Source organism: Periplaneta americana, chromosome 17, assembly GCF_040183065.1.
Source record: "Periplaneta americana isolate PAMFEO1 chromosome 17, P.americana_PAMFEO1_priV1, whole genome shotgun sequence".
NCBI lineage: Eukaryota > Metazoa > Arthropoda > Insecta > Blattodea > Blattidae > Periplaneta > Periplaneta americana.
Window position 1 is genome coordinate 95,698,138 of NC_091133.1, and position 23,849 is coordinate 95,721,986.

Genomic DNA, 23,849 nt, shown 5'->3' on the forward strand with positions numbered 1-23,849 from the left:
TACTGTAGCATGCACGTTGAGTTTCCCATCGTAGAAATGAGTTCCGTGCATGTGTGTTCTAAAATTGTTCCCTCAACTTGCCGATTACAAAAAATATCAAGTAGGTCCTTTTCAGAGTCAAAAACTATGGTCATTACCAAATGAACTTTTTGTCATTACCATAGTAAAAACCAGTAAAAACACAAAATTAGTATAAGCTTCCTTGATAATTATCATTCCATTCGACTTCGAGTGTTGAGCGTGCTGCAGAGTCATATGGTGTTCAAGGAGGCTGTGAATATAACATCTCGCCGATGGATGTGTGTTGTCAATTTGACAGTGTATTTTTAATGTAATGGAAGGAGTTTTATGGAAATGGACTAATTACTGGAGCGGTAAGCACCATAATTTTGTGCAGCAATGTAATATATGAGCATAATAGCCGAATTTAATGAAAGTTACACGTTGATTATTTCAGGATGGCAAACAAGATGGTTTATTCTTGACAATGGTGTGTTGGCATATTACAAATCTCAAGAAGAAGTGAACCAGGGTTGCAAAGGTTCCATGAAAGTAACAGCCTGTGAAATTATAGGTAAATATAAGTTCATAAACTCATACATGTTTTGAGATTCAAGTAAATCGTTCGTTTGTTCATAATTAGCTTAATGTACAAATTTGTGTTCGAAAAATTCACTTGTCAGTACCAGTTTGTCAATATTGGTGTATGTTATTATTTCTGAACTTACAACATTGAAATTTATCACATAATCCTATAAAGTATGGTAACTTTATGGGTCCAAGGCAAAGACAATGCAGTTTCCAACTAACGAACTCATAGGCCCTGGCACAAGTTAATTCATTGACAGTGATAGTAATTTTAAAATATGTTAAATGAGCAAAATCCTAGGCTATGCGAATTAAAAGTACTCGTTTTTAATTGACTGATTTATTTATGATGCAAGGGAACGTAAATCTTTTTTTGTCCAGGGAAAATACTATTTATTCCCCGATTTTTTTTATTGTGTCCATAGTTACTTCATATCAAACATGACATATATGTAACGTTTTGTATTCTGCACTTTAGCCAAAATATATTTAAATTACATTCAAGTTGCAGGCTAGATACTGGGACATTAAACACGCTGAAATAATACGTTCAAGAGATTTCTGGATTTGAGCCTTGTTCTGATCACAGGGAAATATGACATATTCTCTAGCCAATTTTTATACGCAGACACATTTCATTGTTATTACTGAAGAGCGAGAAAATAAGCCTATGAAGAAAATTTTGGCAAAATATGAAATCCAAATCCCCAAAATATGAAATTTTCTTAAAAAGATATTAACGTAGGCTATTCTCAGGAAGGATGGCGCGAAATCAACGTCTGTTGGCGTTGCCAACTCAATACAAGCGAGTCTGCTACAAGTGTCCCGAAATGCAGCTACAAATACAGTGAAACCTGTTCAAGACGGAAGTGACACGGTCCTAATTTTTTTTCCGTTGTGGACAGGTTTCCGTATTATTCAGGTATGACATTAAAATTGAATATTTTGTCATTCATATACACGAAAAACAAAATGGCATGTCCCAAACTGCAAGAAGTACAAAATATTCCATTTAACACTCATCACATTAAATCAGCTTTCTGTTGCTTATTACGTTGGTGAATCATCTTGATTAAAATCTCATTTTCTGTATAAATATTATCGTAACTCACTCATTAGTCATTAAACATTACTAAAGTTTACTAATCTCATTATATTTAATATCTAACACTATACTCTCATACTGTACTGCATATCACTGCACATTATTAATTAATTAGACTGGGAGCCATCTATTAGAAGCCTTGAATTCTGGTTTATTTCATTTCTTTCCCAGTTCAATAGCTTGCTTTGCAGAACAGATCCAGAAATTGGCTTGTTCTTTGAAAGGTCATGAAGAACCCACTCTCACAACAGTTCATTTATTTTCACATAAACAGTTGCTTTCTGGTTCCTTTTGTGTCACCAATATTGGCCGCATGCCACTCACTCATTATGACCTTTATTTTTTAAAGTGTCACACCTGACTTTTCCACAACTGTACTTCAATATTATTTCACATAGACTTTGTTTCTAATTTTACTTTATCTCGATAACTTTTACTTCATCACTTAATGTTAATGCCACATTTTATGCAACTTTTCTTTTTTACCTGGAAATCACTACACTTGGGCTCTGTTTAGCTACGACAGTATACGGGTGTGAAGCATTGAAAATCTTTAAAGGGACTCGTCAACAGGGTAATAAAATTTATGACTGACAGGCCAACACACCCTCGTACCCTCTAGAATTTTGCAAAGAAAACTTGTTTTTATCTTAGTGACCTACATATTTCGTATATTCCTTGAAATTACACGCTGTGTCAAAATATAATTACAAAATATAGTATGTCCAAAATATCGTTTCCGTTTTGAACAGTAACAGACAGTTTCCGTTTCCGCATTGGACAGTTTCCGTTTTATTCAGGAAAAATTACACATAATACATAAAAATTTCGCCGGCACCAATAATAGACAGGATTCCGGATTATTCAGGTTCCGATTTGAACAGGTTTCACTGTGCCAGAATTAAGTTACGTTCAAAATCAGAAGATATCATAAAAGCAAATAAATAACAATAAAACACAAGCCCTCCATTTTAAAAACTAGCTTTCCCCACGCATATCTAGCTCATTGTCGATTTGTTGCAAAATATTGTAATCATTGTGTCAACAGAAGTCCATTCATGAAGAGCTGCACATCTGGAGATGGTTTGAGAGAGGCCTTATTCTTGAATAAGAAAGGGAACCATAGACCAATGCTATAGTTTTAAAGTGTAAAGTTGGCTGTGTTGGAGGTGTTATTTATTGGAGTAAGGCCGGTTTATTTTTGTTGCGTAGGCGTTCCCTTATAAAGACCCTGTCAAGTGTTGGCGAATTCACAAATAGGCATACAAGAATTGCCAGTTGAATAATAGGTACTATGCCTATTAACATAGCAGGGAAATAAAACTGAAAATAGAAATGCTTTTCTTGCTATAAATGAGGGTAGCAGCATTCGGAATTCAGCTCGTAACCTATATTTTATATATTGTCATAATTTTATTGAGGTCATCTTACAAATATTAGAATTTGTGAACATAAATTTCGTACAAGAAAGTGTTATTCACAGACTGTCATTTGATCGAGTCTTAGTTCAGCTACATTTTGACATTTGGCTATGACCATTCTGCTACAAGCCATGTGACTAAAAATTAATCTACATTTAGTTGAATTCCGCCATGATTGGCAGCACATGGGTTTGTAGCCTACAGTGCATTGAGACTGGTTCTGGTATTGTAATAGGTTGCTTGTGACTGGATAATTTTAACATGGTATGACATGGATATGAAGTACAGTAGTGGCAAAAAAAACCAGACCGATTCTTGTAGCAGATTTCAGAGCCTTGTCCACAGTGACAGCACGATAGACTGCTAACTAAGACCTTCGTGGTTCGAATCCTGCCTGGGAAGGAAACATTTTTTGTTCCTTATTCAAATTTATTCATAATACTTTTCGACTGCAGCGATATTTTACGAAATTAACTTATTATTCCCAGAACATGAATTTTACCAGCTTATTTTCTAATGGCTTTCGAAATGGACTACGTCACCAGTCGAAACTACAACAATTTCAATAGATTACTCGCTATCTTATGAATGCGGGAGTGGCATGCGCAGTGGCTCATTTCGGGGATTTTGATTACTCCATCAGTCCGGTTTTTTTTTGCCGATACTGTACGTTATTGATCCTTTAAGAAAATCTTAGCTTCCCTGTTTATTAAACATTTATGTGTTAATCGTTACTTCTTAGTTAAATCGAGCTTTGAACATTGTTGGAGGGCAAGTTTTGTGATAACTGACGAATATGAACACGAGTTATGTTCACTTACAAACAGGTATAAATCGCTCCTAAACTAAGTTACTTCGTTTCAGTAAATCCTGTTGATAATACTCGGATGGATCTTGTAATTCCTGGGGAACAACATATATATTTAAGAGCTGCAACATCGCAAGAAAGACAGCAATGGCTTGTGGCACTTGGCAGCGCAAAAGCTTGTGTTACTACAAGGAACAGAAAAGATTCAGGTACTGTAACTTGTAAATGTGAGACAATTTTATAACTGCTATACCATATTTATTCACGTAATAGATGCACTTTTTTTCCATAATTTTTGCATTAAAAATCCAGGGTGCATATTATATGTGAGGGAACAATTTTAGAGGAGAAAATTATAACTAAGTTACCTGACATTCCACGTGATAATCACAGCCGGTTTCGATATCGGACATTCAAGTAATATTGAAAATGATCGATTGTTCGTATTCGAGAGCATCAGTAGGTCTAATCAAATGCTTATGAGCAGTAATAATGTAAAGTGCATAATGTATGAAATGTATAAAAATTCTAGCATAATAATAACCACAACACAGCTGAAGCAAGCAACACTACTAGAGACAACAGTGAACATTAATGCTGCTCATAGCACGTTGAAAGTTTCTAAACTATTAAAAAAACAGTCACAATCTATTTTCGCGTTTTAAAAAGAACCAATCGTAATTAATTAACTCTGTTTTAAAAATTTAAACTTGAGAAGTGCATACAACATTATGATTGTATATTACCATAAGTTAGGTGACAATTGAAAATATAATGCATACATTATGCGGGGGTTTTTTCCCTTTTACATATCACTGTCAAAAATTGGAATGCTTACATTATACAATGGCGTCTGTTACGCGAGTAAATACGATATTTTGTCAACCATAATAATTTGAGATGATATAAAGCGTCGTTCAAAAAGGGCACCAATTTTTGTTTGTCGGTTGTCGAGATTGTTTTATTTCATTTCGATATCCATAAAACATTCCAATTGTTGCTTCAGTTTGAATTTCTCGCATTTCGTCATTGTGTGTCTAGCCATGGAGCAGTTTTATTGTACAACGTGTGGTTCGTGACAGTTAGTCCAATGAAATCGGTTCTTCGCTGTTCCCAAGAATTAGACATATAATGTTCTTCCATTACCACCATGGTGCCACCAGTCACTCTGCCCGTGAAACAATTGAGTTGCTCCATGAGCAGTTCCCTGATCGTCTCATCTCGCGTAATGGTGACTACCAATGGCCACCAAGGTCATGTGATTTAACACCATGCGATTTTTTCCTACGGGGTAATCTTAAATCACTGGTGTATGTCAATAAACCCCGAAACATCCACGAGTTAAAAGAGGAAATTCGACGAGTTGTTGGTGAAATTCAAGTGGAAATTTGTCAGGCAGTCATAGCGAATTTCACGGACAGAATTCTTGTATGCCAGCGCAGTAGAGTGGGTCATATGCCCGACATCATTTTCCATACCTGAAATGGGAAGGTGAATTGGACATGTTTATGTCCTAATTTAAAATATTTTGAAAAAATAAAGTTCATAATTTGATATATCAAAACTGGCTCGCTTTTTGAACGACCCTTTACTTTGGTGTAGGTTATAAGTATAACTATGAAGTTTTTTCTTCCTCTTCTTCTTTTTCTTCTTCTTCCTATCTAAGGGTGTTGACAACTACTGAAGCATTTGGGCACGAATGGCCCATTGTGCGCCCCATAGACTAGAAATCATCCCACGAGAGTGCAGTGGGTGACCAGCTTCCCGATGCTGCTGGGTTTGATTTCCTGATTCTCCTTCTCCTGAGGTATCGATGCCAGACATGGCTTAAGCCTGGACAATTCAGCAGAGTGTGAGATGATGACTCAACATCCATCCCACATTTCGTACAAATTGAGTCCTCTATGAGACCTAAATATATGTAGCTGCTTATTCAGATGGCAGTGTCTGGTCGGAAGTCTGGTTACTTATCTTAAGCTTCTCCTTGCTTGGGCTAGTGGAGAAGTGCATCAACATCGGTTAAAAACGCAGTAATCATAGATTACGAAACGACGGTTAAACAGCCGTGGTTAAAATGTAATTTCTGTGCTCCATTCATAATCACCGATTACTAAAACATGGCTAGCTGGCACCTCATTTAACTGGAGTAAAGTCTATAATGGTACATTGTTTCTACAAAATGACTAAAGGAAAGCACCATACCGCTGCAAAGATAATAGTTAACGTCTAAAAACGACTGTGCTCAATATGTTCTACATCGAAATGAACGTATCCTACATTTTCGCGTTCCATTTGTTTGCCTTTGGGCGCTGTTATATTTGCGAGTTCCATTTCTTTGTTTTTCAGTACTGTTAGGTTAAAATCGTACAAAATGGAAAACTGAATGCAAAAATGATTATATCCCAATGTGAGGTTGAAGTATCGATAGACTTAATTACTAGATTTAAATGTATTATATAAAAGAAATGGAATATCCATAAAGGAAAAGGATGCAGTAGATTAGTAGGAATGTGTGTACGATCTTGGACCCCATTTACACCAGGGAATTGTGCATTATCCTAAGATCCATCCATAACCTCTCTGTTCAGCCAGTGACATAGAGAAAGAGATACCGGTATTCGAGTATTCCCTCTTAAAATACAGAAAATAACAGTTACATAGAATCGTAATATAAGCAGCCGATCCGTAGGAGAAATATGACTGTTCTTGTGTTATTTCAAGTGATCCATTTGTATATTTTGGTAAACGAAATCCCTCATGAAATTTTCTGTCACCTAATTCCTTGTAAGAATTCTCTCTTTCCACTAAAGAATCTTCACGCTCACGCTCTATCCAAGTGATTCAAGTACTGTACAATAATAATCGTCTTCGAAATATTCAACTGTGGCTCTGGTCGCCATTTTGCTTTACTTGCTCTATTAATCGCTGGTTATCTCCTTTAACCTCTCGTATTTGGCCGGTTAGAGATTACTGTGGTTAACCTCCTATTTAAGTTGTAACCGAGGTCGATACACCATAAAAATGCTTAATCAGGGATTAGGTGACAATTTTAACCGATGGTTACACTAACCGACATTGATCCACGTGGGCATAAGAGTTGTTTGAAGTTAGTCAGGTCATGATTCCGCAATAAGGAGCTTGACCCATCTCATAGCTGTTGCGTATCTCCAAGCTCCCAATAAACTCATCAGGTTGGCCTTTAGAGCCTGTTTGATTATACACTTAAGAATTGCGACACTAGGTTCCTAGCATTGGATGGTAGTTCCATGCAGTGGCACTCATAGAGGGATGGGGGTACTACTCAAGTGGGGAAGAGCTGAACCGATTTTAGATATTTTTAAGGAGAAGGTGACACAGAATATTCACAAAACTTTTTTTACATGAAAGAAGAATACAGTTAAATCACATATTACTGAAATAGTCATTTTGAACAAATTTTAAGAGAGTGGTCTAGTACCAAAGAGTTAAAACTAATTAAAGTAGACTACTTTTTAAGAGCTTTTATGAATGTGATGCTTGAGTTAGGATAATACTGTACAAAAATTAATTAGGCTACTCTACACTGACTTAGTTGATGTTGTTTAGTGAACTGTTCAAAGACAGGTTTGAACCTCGTAAGTGGCACCGATAAGGCAGGCAGTACATCTCACTTGACAGTATGTGTCAGAGGAAGAATAACTGTACACTTCTGAAGTCAGATTAGTGGAATATGTAGCTAATCGGCGATGTATACAATGGAGGGGGAAAGGAACTGGCCTAGTTCCTCATAAGTGGCAGACCTGTCTTCGGACAGTTGTTTACAAGGCTTTGGAGTCGAGAGGCATCTAACAGGCTGCTTATTAGATTGTCAGATCCAGAGTAGAGCCTTTGTCATTGTTGTCCTCATGGATCCTGCATTTTCTCTTCTTACATGTCTGTTGTGCTATTGGGTACCCCAATGCATAAAAATAATAAAATTGCATGTGTTGATGGTGAAAGAAGCAGAAGCTAGTTAAAATAAACAGAATGCAAACCAGAAATCGGACAATTCACAACGTCAATATTTTTAAATATATTTTGAAAGCACTTTAATTACCTTTGTAATAAATTATGTAAAATAATATATTTATAAATTTCTTCAATTTGTCGATTGAAATATCATTACAAATAATTTATCAGCATATCAATAACCTCATAAAATTACTTACAAAAACACTCCCAAAAATAATATACACTTATGAAAAAAAAAATAAATAAATAAAAAAATTATTGGATTAACAATATTTTCACCGTTACAATTACACATATATTAAACACTAAATATAAACATTTACATAGAGATAAAAAATTTTACAGGAGAAAAAGTTCGTCCAAAGAGCTGGACTCTGGAAGAGTACCCAAAACGCTCATTGCATTTCCGCGTTGAATAGCAATACTTAAGCGTTGACGCAAATAAGTAGTGCAACGGCGATCACCAGTAATGGAGATCAAAATTTGGCCGATTTGAGATACCAAAACTTTAGCGTCATGACTCCAAGGACCGAAGGTTTCCACAGCAAATGGGACAAAGATATAATTGTCTAAAAGATGAGCATATTTATTGACTTTGTTCTTCACGGCTAATTCAGCAGCAGATGCTGCGCGTCTGGAAGTATTCGGCAAGTGAGATGGAGCTAGAGTGTCAACGCAAGTGGAGTCCCAAATTAAAGATTTTCCTCTAGACAATGGAATTAAGTGAATAGCTAAGTGAATTTTGTGTGTAGTACAGTTTTTTCTCAGTTTCTTCTTTTCCCTTTATTTCTGTCTTCATTTTTCTTAACTCGAGTGATTGTTTCATAAGCAGTTAGAAAATTAACTGTATTCTGTTGAAGTATGTGAAATAGGTTAGGAATTTCGATTTCTGCAGAATAGTAATGTACCTTCTCTTGCCACTTTTAATGCTATATGCTAATATATTGTGCCTGTTTTTTCCCTACTTTTAAGAAGTACTGTAACTATTTGCAGCTTTGCTTACTTCTTCTGTCATGCGTCCTGCAAGATAGTTGCAAATGAATCTGTTGGACAGTCATTTATCATTACTGTCATTTTTTATAATGGCAGGGACCTTAACTTGCTCTTATTCACTCTAGGTATCACTAGTGCAGAGAAGTGTAGACTACTTAGTTCGTCAGAGACTAGAGTGCGCCATAGGAAGTGGGTCTACATTACAATCGTAATTAATGATAATAGAGAATTGTTTGGATGTCACAGGGGAACAGGAGTACCTAGAGAAAACACCTGGTGTTGCCTGGACCACAGGCTTCCCAATACGAGTTATAAATTCAGGGTGAATCGACTGAGCCACTGTTGCTGTTTACTACCTATTGTTTTACATAAAAAATAAACATGAAATAAATAGTTTTATTTAAAAATGTTCCATACTAAGTTTTATACAATTTAGAGTTTTCTGGATCAAAACATGTTGTTCCTCATATGTTTTTTTTTTTTTTCTTGTACACCACTTACTTACTTATTGGCTTTTAAGGAACCCGGAGGTTCATTGCCGCCTTCACATAAGCCTGCCATTGGTCCCTATCCCAAGCAAGATTAATCCATTCTCTATCATCATATGCCACCTCCCTCAAATCCATCTACGTCTCGGCCTCCCCAAAGGTCTTTTCCCCTCCGGCCTCCCAACTAACACTCTATATGCATTTCTGGATTCGCCCATACGTGCTACATGCCCTGCCCATCTCAAACGTCTGGATTTAATGTTCCTAATTATGTCAGATGAAGAATACAATGCGTGCAGTTCTTTGTTGTGTAACTTTCTCCATTCTCCTGTAACTTCATCCCTCTTAGCTCCAAATATTTTCCTAAGCACCTTATTCTCAAACACCCTTAAGCTCTGTTCCTCTCTCAAAGTGAGAGTCCAAGTTTCACAACCATACAGAACAACCGGTAATATAACTGTTTTATAAATTATAACTTTCAGATTTTTCGACAGCAGACTGGATGATAAAAGTTTCTGAACCGAATAATAACAGGCATTTCCCATATTTATTCTGTGTTTAATTTCCTCCCGAGTATCATTTATATTTGTTACTGTTGATCCAAAAAATTTGAACTTCTCCACCTCTTCAAAAGATAAATTTTCAATTTTTATATTTCCATTTCGTACAATATTCTCGTCACGAGACATAATCATATACTTTGTCCTTTCGGGATTTACTTCCAAACCTATCTCTTTACTTGCTTCCAGTAAAATTCCCGTGTTTTCCCTAATTGTTTGTGGATTTTCTCCTAACATATTCACATCATCCGCATAGACAAGCAGCTGATGTAACCCGTTCAATTCCAAACCCTCTCTGTTATCGTGGACTTTCCTAATGGCATACTCTAGAGCAAAGTTAAAAAGTAAAGGTGATAGTGCATCTCCTTGTTTTAGCCCACAGTGAATTGGAAACGCATCTGACAGAAACTGACCTATACGCACTCTGCTGTACACTTCTAGTCACTTTAAATTTTCTAACAAGATTATGCACAACTTTGACACCTGCAAGCCATTAGCAATTATCAGGCAATTAGTAAGTACATAAACACTTGCTGTTGCGTAATATACCGAGAAAGATTCATTTCAATGATACAATCACTGCAATTTCTCGTATTGGCTGACAGATGCAACGGAAATTTAACTATTCCATAGGGACTATATGAGTTCAGTAATTGTCTTATATTTATTGTGTATTATTACATTGCTATCCCATGGCCAGAGATCTTAGCCAGTATATACACCATGAGGAATGTAAGGGAAACTAAATAGTGCCGCTACCAAGGTAAAGCAGCCACTCTCTTCTACTATGGCTGGATATTTTAGAGGTCGAAAATTTCATTAAAGCTTTACGTCTGCAATGATAAATTGCAGCATTACAATACAAGGATATATTTATCATCAGGAGCAATTAAAATGTAATTGTCATTAGGGTACTTATAGTTGTGAGCAGCTGCTTCATATCCGGGGTCTCAAATTTTCAATTTAATTTCAGATGCATGTATTTTAATAGGCTCATATATGTGATATACATATATTAGCCTATAATATGACTTCTGTATAAACGTCTTATGTTTTCACTTAAAGTGAATAAAAAATAGAAATAAAATAATGAAATATATTTATTTGGAATATTTTTGTCGTGAAAGAAAAGTAACCGCATTATTCTTAGTACTACAAAATGGAATAGAAATAAAAAAAATAACAATGATAGTAGGAAGAGGAGGAAGAAGAATAAGAAAATAAATTTAAATGGTCCATAATGATAAAGAACTGAACGCTTTTTAATGTTGTGTAAGATTCAGCTATTCTTCATCAGATTACCTTTCCCTGACGGGACTGGGTTCGATCTTAGGCAAAGCCTGTGATATTTGTTGTTGACAAAAGAACTATGAAACAAGTTTTCTCGCAGTACTTCGATTTTCACTGCCACTCTCATTCCACTATTGCTTCATATCATCTCCTCTCTTAATAGCTTTTATGCTAGACCATGCCGAAATGTAGTAATTATACACCTGGTAGCAGTCCTTTAATGCATGTCATTAAAGTACACCTACTCATTAAAGTACAGGTGTTCAGCCAATGACAACTCAGCTTACAGGTGTTCAGCCAATGACAAGTCAGCTTTGTACCGTTATAAAACCGCAAGTATCGATTATTCTCGGATATGCAATCGAAAGAGAATTAGCGAAAAGTCACGGAGGCTGGAAATCCAATACTGTCGCAGATGGTTATGTTCTGTTACTATAATAATTAGCGTTAATTGTAAATAATATTCAAATAAATTCAATTTGTCATCTCGTTTTTCAATGTCGAATTCAGTAATCAAGATTATATCAAGTTTAACGGGATTACATCAAGGTTAATGACATTATTGTTCCTCGGAAAAAATCAATACTTTTGCGTCTGCGCACATCTCACAATTCACGACCTAGAACAAGGTCACTTCCGATCTTGTCAGATACAAATAAAATGTATACATCTGAATAATTTCAAGTTAGAAATATGGTCGAGCATAAAAAGTCGTATGAAACTCGCCTATAATGGTAATTAAGAAGCTCGTATGAAAATTATGAAACTCGCTTGCACTCGTTTCATAAACATCCATACTCGCTTCTTAATTACTATCATTATAGGCTCGTTGCATAATGTACTATTATAGTTGAATTTTAAACTTAAATAAAGTAGTTAATTACCAGTTACATAAACGTCATAAGTGAAAAATATTATGCAATAATTTAATAATAATGAATGGCACTTCACTGTAAACAAGTTCGTCTTATTATTAAAGAAATAATAAGAAGTGATAGTTACAGCTGTCAGTGTGGTAGTAAAGGTAATTTGATGAGATGTATGCCAATGCGAAGTTTTATAATAAGGTTACCAGATGTCCCCATTTCCTGGGGACAGTCCCCGAATTTTGCTTTTTGTCCCCGGACAAAATTTGTCCCCGGACAAAATTTGTCCCCGTATTTAATAATTTACTCTCGAATATTCCCGATTTTCAATGTTGATTTTTATAATTTTATGAAAATGCTGTTGAATATCTCAGTGACAGGTGAATTTATTCACAAGATAAGATATCTGTATCTAAGATTTCCTCCAGAAAGACAACAATTTGAAGAGATAGTCCATTACTCCCGTTCAAATATAGATTGATTGATGATTTATTTGATGAAATTTCTCGCTTGAAGAAATATGACTTCAGAGAAAAGAAGGAAGAAATGCCACTCTTTGCTCAAAATGGATTGAAATTTTTTAATTTTTCCCTGAGAAAATGATTCCTTTTATACAACTCCAGAAGTTGATTAAACTATCTGTGTCTTTTTTTGGGAGGGGGATTATTTTACGACATTGTATCAACATCTCAGATTATTTAGCATCTGAGTGAAATAAAGATGATAATGCTGGTGAAATGAGTCTGGAGTCCAGCACCGAAAGTTGCCCAGTATTTGTTCGTATTGGGTTGGGAGAAAACCCCGAAAAAAAAAAAAAACCTCAACCAGGTAACTTGCTCCAACTGGGATTCGAACCTTGGCCACCTGGTTTCGTGGCCAGATGCACTAACTGTTACTCCACAAGTGTGGACATCTTTGTCTTCCTGGAAGTAATGTAATGGAAATAAGTTAATTTTTTTTCTTCAGTGAACATGATGTGGACATCACAAAAATCCAGAATGACTTAAGAAACTGTTCGAGTCAGCATGCTATCTTAACCAATTTCAACATGACCTGTCAAGAATTTGCTAAAAAATTTGGGATCCAGAGAAGATCTGCTTAAAAATACACTCTTCTGAAAAATATTAGTAGTTTGGGGACCTGGTAGTGATTAGAGGTCAAAAATCCGGTTCTGTACTTTGTTTTTAAAAACAAAGTACAAAACTTGCTCTTTTAAGCAATATAATATCACAGTCACTATATACAGTCACGAAGCTTGAGTTTTGAGGGTGCTAGAAACAATAGACTGCGCCGGTATTATTTTGCATTGTCTGTAATGAGGTGATATTAGCGATCCTAGTGGTGAGCAACTATCTAATGTTTGCATATTTACTACGTATTGAGCTTCGTGACTGTATATACTAGACTGTGATAATATATTGAGAGAGTATCTCTGTATGTAGGAAGCACTTTAAATGGTCTATTTAAATTTGGCGGCACATGTAATTCATACATCCCTTTTTTGTAATGCAGTTTTCCATAAGTTGATATTTTTCAAACTTAAGTGCATTTTTCTCTGAAACTACTGAATCAATTTAAATGAAATTGTTATAGCGTTTTCTGCAGCCTATATTCTACAAAGTAGACCTACGAGTTTAAGAATATCACACACATAACCGAAGGAAAAAAAATATATATGCATTGAAAAAATTGCGAAAATTGTTAATCAGAGTTCAGTATTTTTTCTGTTTCACTAAGGCTGAAGTATTTAACTAAATTTTGCTTTAGAATTTAGAATATACATTACTTGATAACTTAAAAAAAAATAGAAGGCATATGAGTGAAGATTGTAGTAAGTAATGTGCACTTGAAGAATGAAGTACATTCAGCAGAGTGGGAAAACAGATTATCAGTTAAGACTTTCTTTTACACTTGGATACGGAACTAATTAGTTGTCTTTTATACCATTGAATTCAGAATGAATTATTGTATAGGTAACCGTTGAAAATTTTTATTCCACTCTGAATGCTAAAAGTCTAGAAATATTGAACTAAACTTTTGTACTGAAATTCTTTAATTACATAGGCACTGCTACCCACTCCCCTTAAGTAGTAGTTAAGTATAGTCCGGATCAGCTTACCTCATATCCTAAGGGTGAAACCTAACCATTTTCCCCCTATTACTACATATGTTAGTGGATTTTGGTGATTTTCTTGTTTGCAGGTTGAATTTTCTTTTACCAACTTCGTTTAGATTCGATGCTGATAAATACTACAAATGGTAGTGATTTTGTAACTGTTATGTTGGCAGATGAGACAAATGTTGTCAGTACTGGAGTTCCATGAAATTAAAATTGTACTAGATTTCTGAGCCGGTTACTTGAAGCTAGTGAAATTTGAACATACTAATTAATTAATATTAATACATAATAGTTATTTGTGTTGGGTTGTGGTTATAATTCAAGACTATAGTCAGGTAAGTTTTCGGAGTTAGTACTAACAATTTCATGTGGTCAAACAAAATACATTTTTAGATTAGGTCTCGTGAGTCAATTGTTTAGTCAAACCAATGAATTTCATATTGCCAGACAAAATACCTAACATGTTGATCCCTTTCTCGTATAGTTTGCCTACGAAAATATGTTACTAATTATTGAATTATTTAGAATAACCTTTCAACATTAAGGTAAAGTACGGTCCGTAAATAAGTCATTCAATACGTAGGATCGTGTGATATCTGGTAACACTTGGCAACACTGACAAGACGGCAATATTTGCTGTTTAGGAACTGTTCTTACCTGATCACTCACTATAGAGTGAATATTTTAATGTGTAAATAAAATGAGTATTTTAATTCTTTAAAGTGTGTGAGAACAATATAAATGAATAGCAAACTAACAGGAACGTTAAAAGTGGTATTTCTGTCCCTGGAAATGGTGAAAAAAAAATCTGGTAACCTTATTCTATAGGTATATAGATGAAAGTATTTTATTTTGAAGAACAGCCATTAATCATGAGCATGATTCCTGTTTAGTATTGTCAGCCATGTGTATTGGTACATAAGTACTCCCGAGATGAAATAGTAACATAATTGAAGACTTCCCTGGAATAAGGATGTAACCAACAAAACTATATTTCATGTTTCAGGAGAAAGGAAAATAATTTAAGTGGCATATTTATTTACTAGCAGAATCATTTGACTAATCAAGGATACAAGTTTATTCTGGTATTGAATGCAATAATTTATTTTTATAAATGAATGCTTCAAAATTACTTTTTCCACCTAAGTTACAAATTTCAATAGTTTATATTACAGTCTTTTTTCGGGAAGGTCTTCAATTATTGGTCAATTTTCTATTTCTGCATACTATAGAAATACTAATACTTAATCAATTTATTCCTGTGCTATAACTTGGTACATATACTTTTAGATTCAAATCCTGACACGCTTAAAGCAAAGAAGTCAGAACTGAGACTCTATTGCGATCTCCTAATGCAGCAAGTCCACATGGTCAAGACTGCTGTCACTCAAGAGGGTGGACCTGAAGTGCAGGTGAGTTTCCGAGTCCTTCCTTTACAGTATTTTCCTGAATATAGAATTCTCTTATGATACAAGTTAGATCTAGTGGTCTAGTGTTAGCAAATTCAAACCCAGCCCAAGGAACTCGATTTAAAAGACCATAAAATCGTCTGAGAGATAAAGCTGTGGGCATCATAGATGTATGGCACATAAAAGAATTTTCTCCTTAATGAGGATTCCACGGAAAATACGTTGGTCATTCACCCACGTTAAATTTCAAGCCTGGATAACCTTTACATTAAAAGTATTGTTAAATAGTTATTCCATGAAGTTAATACTCTTTTCTGTATTTAAGTTCCTTTATTAAAATGTTTCTAGTTAATAAGTTAATTTATCTTCTAACAAGAGGTTCAGATTAAACATTTTCCATTGCTTAAAAATACCAAATTTCAAAGATTGGCTTCTAGCTTTGGTCAGTCTCCTTTAATTTGGAGACGAAAGAAGATCAATAATTCTTCTAAAAGGTATATGATATGATATATTTCGTGCCAACAATTACATTCATGTAATGTGGATCTCACAATTTTGTGTACGGTGCCACAATTACATTCATTATATAGTATTCATTTTCATTCATATGACTCTCTTTACTTAAGTTCATATCTAACTACTTATATTCCCAAACTTTTCGTTCTGCAAAGGAATCTTACAATATTACATTTGTTCGGATCAAATTTATGCACATTTGAAGGACAAAACTAAAATTCTTTCAATCATTTATTATCTTAATATACTGCTCTCTTAAATTGACCGAGTATATTGGGAATGAAATCTATGGCTAGGAACCTGAATTTTTAGCCTCTTATTTTTTCCAGATTAGCACCTACTTTTTTCCAAAGGAAACTTTGTGCATTCTGCCTTTCATTTTTCAAAAGATAACATTATGAACAGTTCAGTATTTTCCTCCTCCAAATAACATCGTCTGCATGAAACAACAGCACCATACTGTGATAAAACACGTTCACTGTCAACATAGCCTAAACCTTTTGAATCACATGTAATAGTAAGTGAGCGAGCACCATGAAATCGAATAGGTTTACAAGGCCTATATGAACACATAAATAAAATAAATAAAAAAATATATGAATTTTTAAAACACTTATCAGGATAATGATATCCTTGAACTTGAGTGTTATTCAGAATTTCAGTGATATCCAAGGAGAAGTCGCTTGTAGCTACACGTATACGTCCTGCAGATGTGAATTAGTTAATCATGTCTTGCTTTGTTCTTGAGGTATTTCATAAGTGAGAAAGTGTTTTTGCATAGGTAGGTTGTCCCGAATATAGCCAGACATTTAAAAGAAATGCTCTTCAGTCTCGTATTTTCTGCTCTCCAAAAGCTATGAATTTCTCCTTTTAAACAAATATTTCAGAGTTAAGGACTGGAGATCTATCAATTCAAGCTCTGCATGAGGAACCACATTATTCTCTTAATAATATTGATTTTTTTTTATTTAGTCCATACTGAAATAAAATCGTTACACACCGTGATGTACCGGAAAGCCTATCAGGTCTCTAGGATAGTATAATGGATGGATAGGAACACTATTTGTCCTGGCTCATACAACAAAGTTTGAATTGAAAAATGGACCTCAGTAGTATTCGTGCTCGCAAGCACTTTTTTAATTGCATAACGAGAACACCAAATGACATTGAAAGAGCACCAGGTTGAGAACGCCTGGTCTAAACATTGCAACTGTAGATTTTCATGATTCTTAGGGCATTGTTGTTGTTTAGTCACCTGTTCGAAGACAGATCTGAAGCTCACAAGTGATACTAAGAAGGCACCATTTATGAGGCAACTAGGCCAGGAGATAATGGGGTAGGGTGACTAGTTCCTTTCCCTCTGCATTGCTTACATTGCCATATTACACTAATCAGACTTCAGATGTATACAGACAATAAGCTCTTCCTCTGACACATATGGTCAAGTGAGATATAGTGCCTGATAATAGATGTACCTATCAGCCAGAACCTCAATCAGAGAATCTTAGGGTATTACTCCAAATTAATTAATAGTACATTATGCAACGAGTCTATAATGGTAATAATTAAGGCGCGAGTATGTTTATGAAACGAGCGCAAGCGAGTTTCATAATTTTCATACGAGCTTCTTAATTACCATTTTAGGCAAGTTTCATACGACCTTTTATGCTCGACCATATTTCTAACTTAATAATATTCATAAGTATTCATGTTATTCTCATCTGACTGGGGAGCGGAACTGACCTTGTGCAATATCTCATAAATTGTGAGATGTGCGCAGACGCGAAAGTATTGATTTTTTCCCAGAAACAAATGTCATTTATCTTGATATAATCTAGAGAGTAAAATAAACATTAATCTTGATATAACCTTGAAATTGATTTAAACATTGAAAAACGAGATGACAAATTGAATTTATTTGAATATTATTTACAATTAACGCTAATTATTATAGTAACAGAACATAACCTTCTGCGACAGTATTGGATTTCCAGCGTCTGTGACGTTTCGCTAGTTGTCTTTCGATTGCATATCCGAGAATAATCGATACTTGCGCTTTCATATTGCTACAATGGTGTTTTCTGATTGGTGGAACACCTGAACTTTAATGAATAGGTGTACTTTAATGAGGTCAATTAAAGGGCTGCTACCAGGTGTATAATTACTATATTTTGGCATGGTCGAGCATAAAAAAATTAGCAATATCTTCATTACGTCACTTCTGGATGAATCGAAGTTTACTTTTAATTCATTGTTTTACATCATAGAATCAATGAAACTGGTTATAATTGTATAGACTGTGGGGTTTGGTACCCTTTTTGCCAAGAAATCTTATGTTTCATTATGATGGGAGAGGATCCACTTTAAGGTAATGTTTTTATGCAGTCTGTTTAAGTGGTGTATCATTTTCCTGCAATCTAGAATTTTAACTTTCTGAGGATTGTGGTACAACTACTATCCCCAGTATTTTGAAAATCTATTATCCTGTATAATATATTTTACGGAAATCAATATAGCATGAAATTTCTCCATCAAAATTTGTTGCGTTCTGGCACACTGAATGATAAAAGGAGACGATAGTGTATGTTGTTTCAGCTCCTGCTCTTCTTTATTGACTAAATTGATTTATATTCACCAAAATAATGAAGACGAAATTTAACAGACCCCAAGAAAGATTGAGTACATATCTAATAAATTTAATGAATTTTAAATTTCGCTTTAAAAATCCCGTGCTTCAGAGCATTCTTCTTTCTCTTTTTAGCAGCAGTCCTCTATAAAACGTATTTTAATTGGAACATTGTTTTTAACAGCAGGTTATGTTTTCAGTAGAAAATGTATTTCATTTCAGAAACTGGATGAAGCAACAAGTTTGCTAGGTGCTACCTGTGATACCTTCATTAGAACTTTGGAGGATTGTATGAAGATATCTAACGCCAATTTCACTTATGAACTTCCTCACCAACATGTGACTGACACAGCTCTTCCACCAGTCTCCAACCAAAACAAAGGAAAAGTGAGTTTCATGTTGCTCTATACTTGACATGCTGTATTACATTGTTTTGTATTGTATTTATTTTATTCCATAGATTTTACATTGGCATTGAAGCTTTAAGATGTGGAATAAGTCAAGATTTTACAAGATTACAATTTTTTGGCGAGATATAACTAGGTAATAGTGATTTATTAATTAAACTTTGTATTATCTGCTATGTGATATTTTTAAATTTTCGCCATTATCGCTTGACACTTTTTAACTTATTTTAAAACACGACTCTTGGTAGTATGACGATGATATTATTATTATTATTATTATTATTATTATTATTATTATTATTATTATTATTATTAAACTGAACACATACACAAAGTCATATGAATTACAAAGATAAATTAGAGGCAGTTAGCCTATAAGCAGTACGTACTTGTGTATGGGGACTGGTTTAATTCTTAAGAATCAGAGAGAATTTGAATTCGGAACATTAGAACAATATAGCCTATGTGAAAAAGTTGCATCTTTTTTTTTGTATCGGCTGTACATGGGATTATCAGTGATAGTCGTGGATTAAACATTTTTTTAAGGTATTGAGACTCATCATTATCTCTTACATCATACAGTATTTATATTGCTTCTATCTGTAGGATGAAAATATTCTCAGCATCGGTAATTAACACAGAATACATATTTTTCATACAAAAATTTGTTAAATATAAGTATTTAAAATGTCATATTTACTCATATCCTGAAACTGTCTACTTTCGTTTTGCAAACAGTTTTGGTACCTTATTACGAAATTACCAATCACTTGTTTTATTTACATTTCAGACATACGACGATTGATGTTATTTTTCAGTTATTTCAAGCTGTCTGGATTTATTTGTGTGGTTTTAAAATATTGTTATATCCAAACAGAACATAATTATTCAGAATTACAAACAATTAAAAATTATGAACTATTGAAAAGTTAAAGCCTAATTTGTGTACAATTTTTAAGGATAAGAAATTACCAGTATGAGATATTACAAAAATGTGTTCTTTTCTCTTTCAGGGCACGAAGCCAACGATGCCCATCATGAGAACAAATTCTGTAGACAAGTAAGTTTCACTTCTACGATACCGGTATTCTTTGAGATAAGTGAGATCACGAGTTCTTTGAATCTACACTTTTTGTTCTTAGATAGTGAAAAAATATTTCAGAATAAGGAAATGATAAAAACTAATTCAGCAAACTTTCTATATATGGAAGCTCTCTTCAAAAGTTCTCTTTCTTGAGTGCACGCAGAAATTTCTTTTAATTTGCAGTTTTTAAAAACGAAATCATTTTTCTTTTAAAGGTAATTTAAGTTGGAAAGCGGATAAAAGTCTGATAAGGTGAAATCGGAACGCTAGGTTAGATGGAGGAGTACAGGAATGTTGAATTTCGCTAGAAACTACATAACAGTAAGGAAGCAATTTGTTAGCGCATTTTTTTTTGTCATGATGCAGAATCCAGAACTTGTACTACAGTGTCGGTTGTTTCCTTTTCACTTGTTTCTTCCATCTCTCCAAAACATTTCGTTAATGTATTTACATTGCGGAAAGATAAATTGTAAACCATGACCAGTCTTACTTCTTTTTATCTGCAGATAAATGTTATCTATCAACAGTACTTGATTTGTATTCTATCCTGTTTCTTGGCACTATATAGTGCAACTTCATTCATTTATTTGTAGTTACTGAGGTGTTTACAGATCATATGATATTGTTTGCTAATATCAATTTCTTGCATAATTTTATGTCTCAAAGACAGAATCTATGCTGGGTGTCCCAGGAGAAATGTAAAATAGATTTGAGAGAGGTGGGATATGATGATAGAGACTGGATTAATCTTGCACAGGATAGGAACCAATGTCAGGCTTTTGTAAGGGTGGCAATGAACCTGCAGTCTCTATCATCATATCCCACCTCCCTCAAATCCATTTTAATATTATCCTCCCTCTAAGTCTCGGCCTCCCCAAAGGTCTTTTTCCCTCCGGTCTCCCAACTAACACTCTATATGCATTTCTGGATTCACCCATACGTGCTACATGCCCTGCCTATCTCAAACGTCTGGATTTAATGTTCCTAATTATGTCAGGTGAAGAATACAATGTATGGGCTATTCCATATGAAATCGATCAGTAAAAAACCTCACATTTTTTTTTATACTCTAATTTTTTCCCTACTTATACAAGGTGCTGAGGGGAGTGTATTTTCAAAAATATACTATCGAAAGTCAAACGGTTTTCGTATTATTGAGCGACAAATTTAGCGTATTTTATAAAAACAAGACTCTTTCAGCGCTCAGAACTCTGGAACCATTTACTGCAGAACATTTAACGAGAGCTTATTTTGAAGCTGACATTTGGTAGGTTATGTTAAGAAATAAGCCTTATTTTTATTGTACACAGAGAGACAGATAATCTGATTTTACTTGTTTTTATGCTTTTTGATCATTTGTAAAAATGTAAAAAAATATTGAGAAAAAACCTTGCATTATTAAGAGGGATTCGGCATTGTTTGCTTAGTGGTACGGCAATAAGTTTTTCGAGGGTATTAAATAGATTATTTTCACACGCCTAGACTTGAACGGCGCAATGGCCGAGAGCTGTAGATAAGCGAGCATTGGGCGTCATTTTTCTCCTGTGTTTATGAAAACTTGTGATAAAGCTAGCCCAGCCACGACTGCTAGAGGAAATATCACGTGTTTGTCTCCTGGCCTTGCTTGTCTTGACTACCTCCCGTCTCACAGTCAGCTGGTTAGTTCACGCTATTTATTTTCTTTATTTGATATTTTCAATACTTTCTTATCAACGTACCACCAGTAAAAAAATGTGTTTATTTGTACTTTCAATGCGGAATCTGACCATATATTTTAAAAATCTTTTTTCGTTGCCAAAGGCGTCGTAATGAAGAAAAATCTCAATTTCTCCATTTCCATAAAAAGTAAGAAAAACTGTTTACATGTCAATATAAACTTTAACTTCTCAGCATCAAAATAAACCATGATTTTGATGATTGGGTGAAAGGGTTTCGGAGCCACAACAGTTTAAAGTTGCTAATGTTATGAAAATACGATAAATTTAAATATTATTAATTTAAACACTATTAAGTTCTGATGCCTCAAACTTTGCACAAAGCATTATACCACAGTTGTCTACGGACAGAAAAAGTTTCATTGTATTTAAAAATTGCAAGGTCAATTTTCTGTATATTTCGGTCGATTTGAGATGGAATAGCCCGTATGCAGTTCTGCGTTGTGTAACTTTCTCCATTCTCCTGTAACTTCATCCCTCTTAGCCCCAAATATTTTCCTAAGAACCTTATTCTCAAACACTATTAATCTCTGCTCCTCTCTCAAAGTGAGAGTTCAAGTTTCACAACCATTCACATATGGGAATAAAAATAGATAAAAAAAAAAAAGGGAAAAATCCGAACTCTAAATTGTCACTTCATCTCTGACACAGCTGTAAAATTCTTCAGTTTTAGTTAAGGAGTTAATTCGTATTTTCTGTTACAGGAAAACCTGAAGTATTACTGCGTCACAAAATATATTGAGAAGAATTTTTTAAAACTACGATATTCTGTGAGAAGTGAGAGCAGAATTTGATACGGTTCATTGGAATGTAGAACCTAGATACTTGTCAAACATGCTCAAACACTACACAGCACAGTCCTGGAGAATTGTTCCATAGTTTAATTAGTATCTAGTTGCACTTTGAACGTCTTCTGTGATGCAGATGTGGAATACGATATGTGAAGTGGTGTTTGGAGTTATATCCAGACACATGCTCCCTTGAAATGTAAATATTGAATGTGTCAGAATCCATATTTGTTGTCATTAGTCATTAAGTTGATAGTTTTATTGAAGTATTGGAAAAAAGATAACGAGAAAGATGTGTTACTGGTGATGCATGGATATTATATATTTAAAAAGAAATGTATTCATGTGGAACGTATTGTTTTATTTTTAATTGTTTCATATCATCACCACAGATTGATAGTTTCTTAGTTCAGTATTTTGTACAATATATTGGTTATTATAGGATTGTATCTTTATTCCCTGGTGATTGTTCATCAAACAATTCCTTATTCCTACTAGTTTAATACAAGATGTCTGCAGAGTTACTGTATTGTAACTAGATGTCATAAGTAAACATTTCCTATAAATATGCTTTTAATTCCTTTACAGATGTCCATTAACTTAAATGTTCAAATCTGGCTTTCAGGTATAGCTCCCTGTGAAGCTGACTTGAATAATTTCAAGGGAAAAATTGTTCTGGGATCTGGTATCGAACCTGGGACCTTTGGCTGCGCGTGCCAATGCTCTACCGACTGAACTACCCAGGAACTGTACCCGACAAGAGCGTTGGCACACTCAGCCAAAGGTCCCGGGTTCGATACCAAGCCCCGGAACAATTTTTCCCTTGAAATTATTCAACTTAAATGTTTTGCCATTATTAGTGTTCATTTGACAGGGAAGGTAGGATTAGGTAAGGTTAGGTAATATTATAGATTTATTAATTTGTCCTACAGAATAATATCTATATAATTGACAATTATTATTTGAGGAGAAAAATTCGCTCCGGCACCGGGGATCGAACCCGGGTCCTTGGTTCTACGTACCAAGCGCTCTGACCACTGAGCTATTAATTGTCAATTATACAGATATTATTCTGT

At 34.5% G+C, this 23,849-nt stretch overlaps 1 protein-coding gene across 1 annotated transcript; it reads left to right on the forward strand.

Moving 5' to 3' along the window:
- Positions 1 to 221: 221 nt before the first annotated feature.
- On the forward strand, positions 222 to 23,228 carry LOC138693194 (pleckstrin homology domain-containing family A member 3-like). Its single transcript, XM_069816932.1, has 7 exons — positions 222 to 374; positions 458 to 574; positions 3,979 to 4,131; positions 15,519 to 15,640; positions 19,002 to 19,166; positions 20,200 to 20,246; positions 22,690 to 23,228. The coding sequence occupies exons 1-7, from the start codon at positions 335 to 337 to the stop codon at positions 22,697 to 22,699; spliced, it is 654 nt and encodes a 217-aa protein (XP_069673033.1). The 5' UTR covers positions 222 to 334; the 3' UTR covers positions 22,700 to 23,228.
- The last annotated feature ends 621 nt before the right edge of the window (positions 23,229 to 23,849 follow it).

Bases quoted from the DNA above. Each gene is read 5' to 3' on its own strand.
- LOC138693194 (XM_069816932.1), top strand. From the start codon at position 335: ATGGAAGGAGTTTTATGGAAATGGACTAATTACTGGAGCG. The intron at 375-457 runs GTAAGCACCATA...TGATTATTTCAG, and splicing joins ATGGACTAATTACTGGAGCG to GATGGCAAACAAGATGGTTT. The intron at 15,641-19,001 runs GTGAGTTTCCGA...ATTTCATTTCAG, and splicing joins AGGGTGGACCTGAAGTGCAG to AAACTGGATGAAGCAACAAG.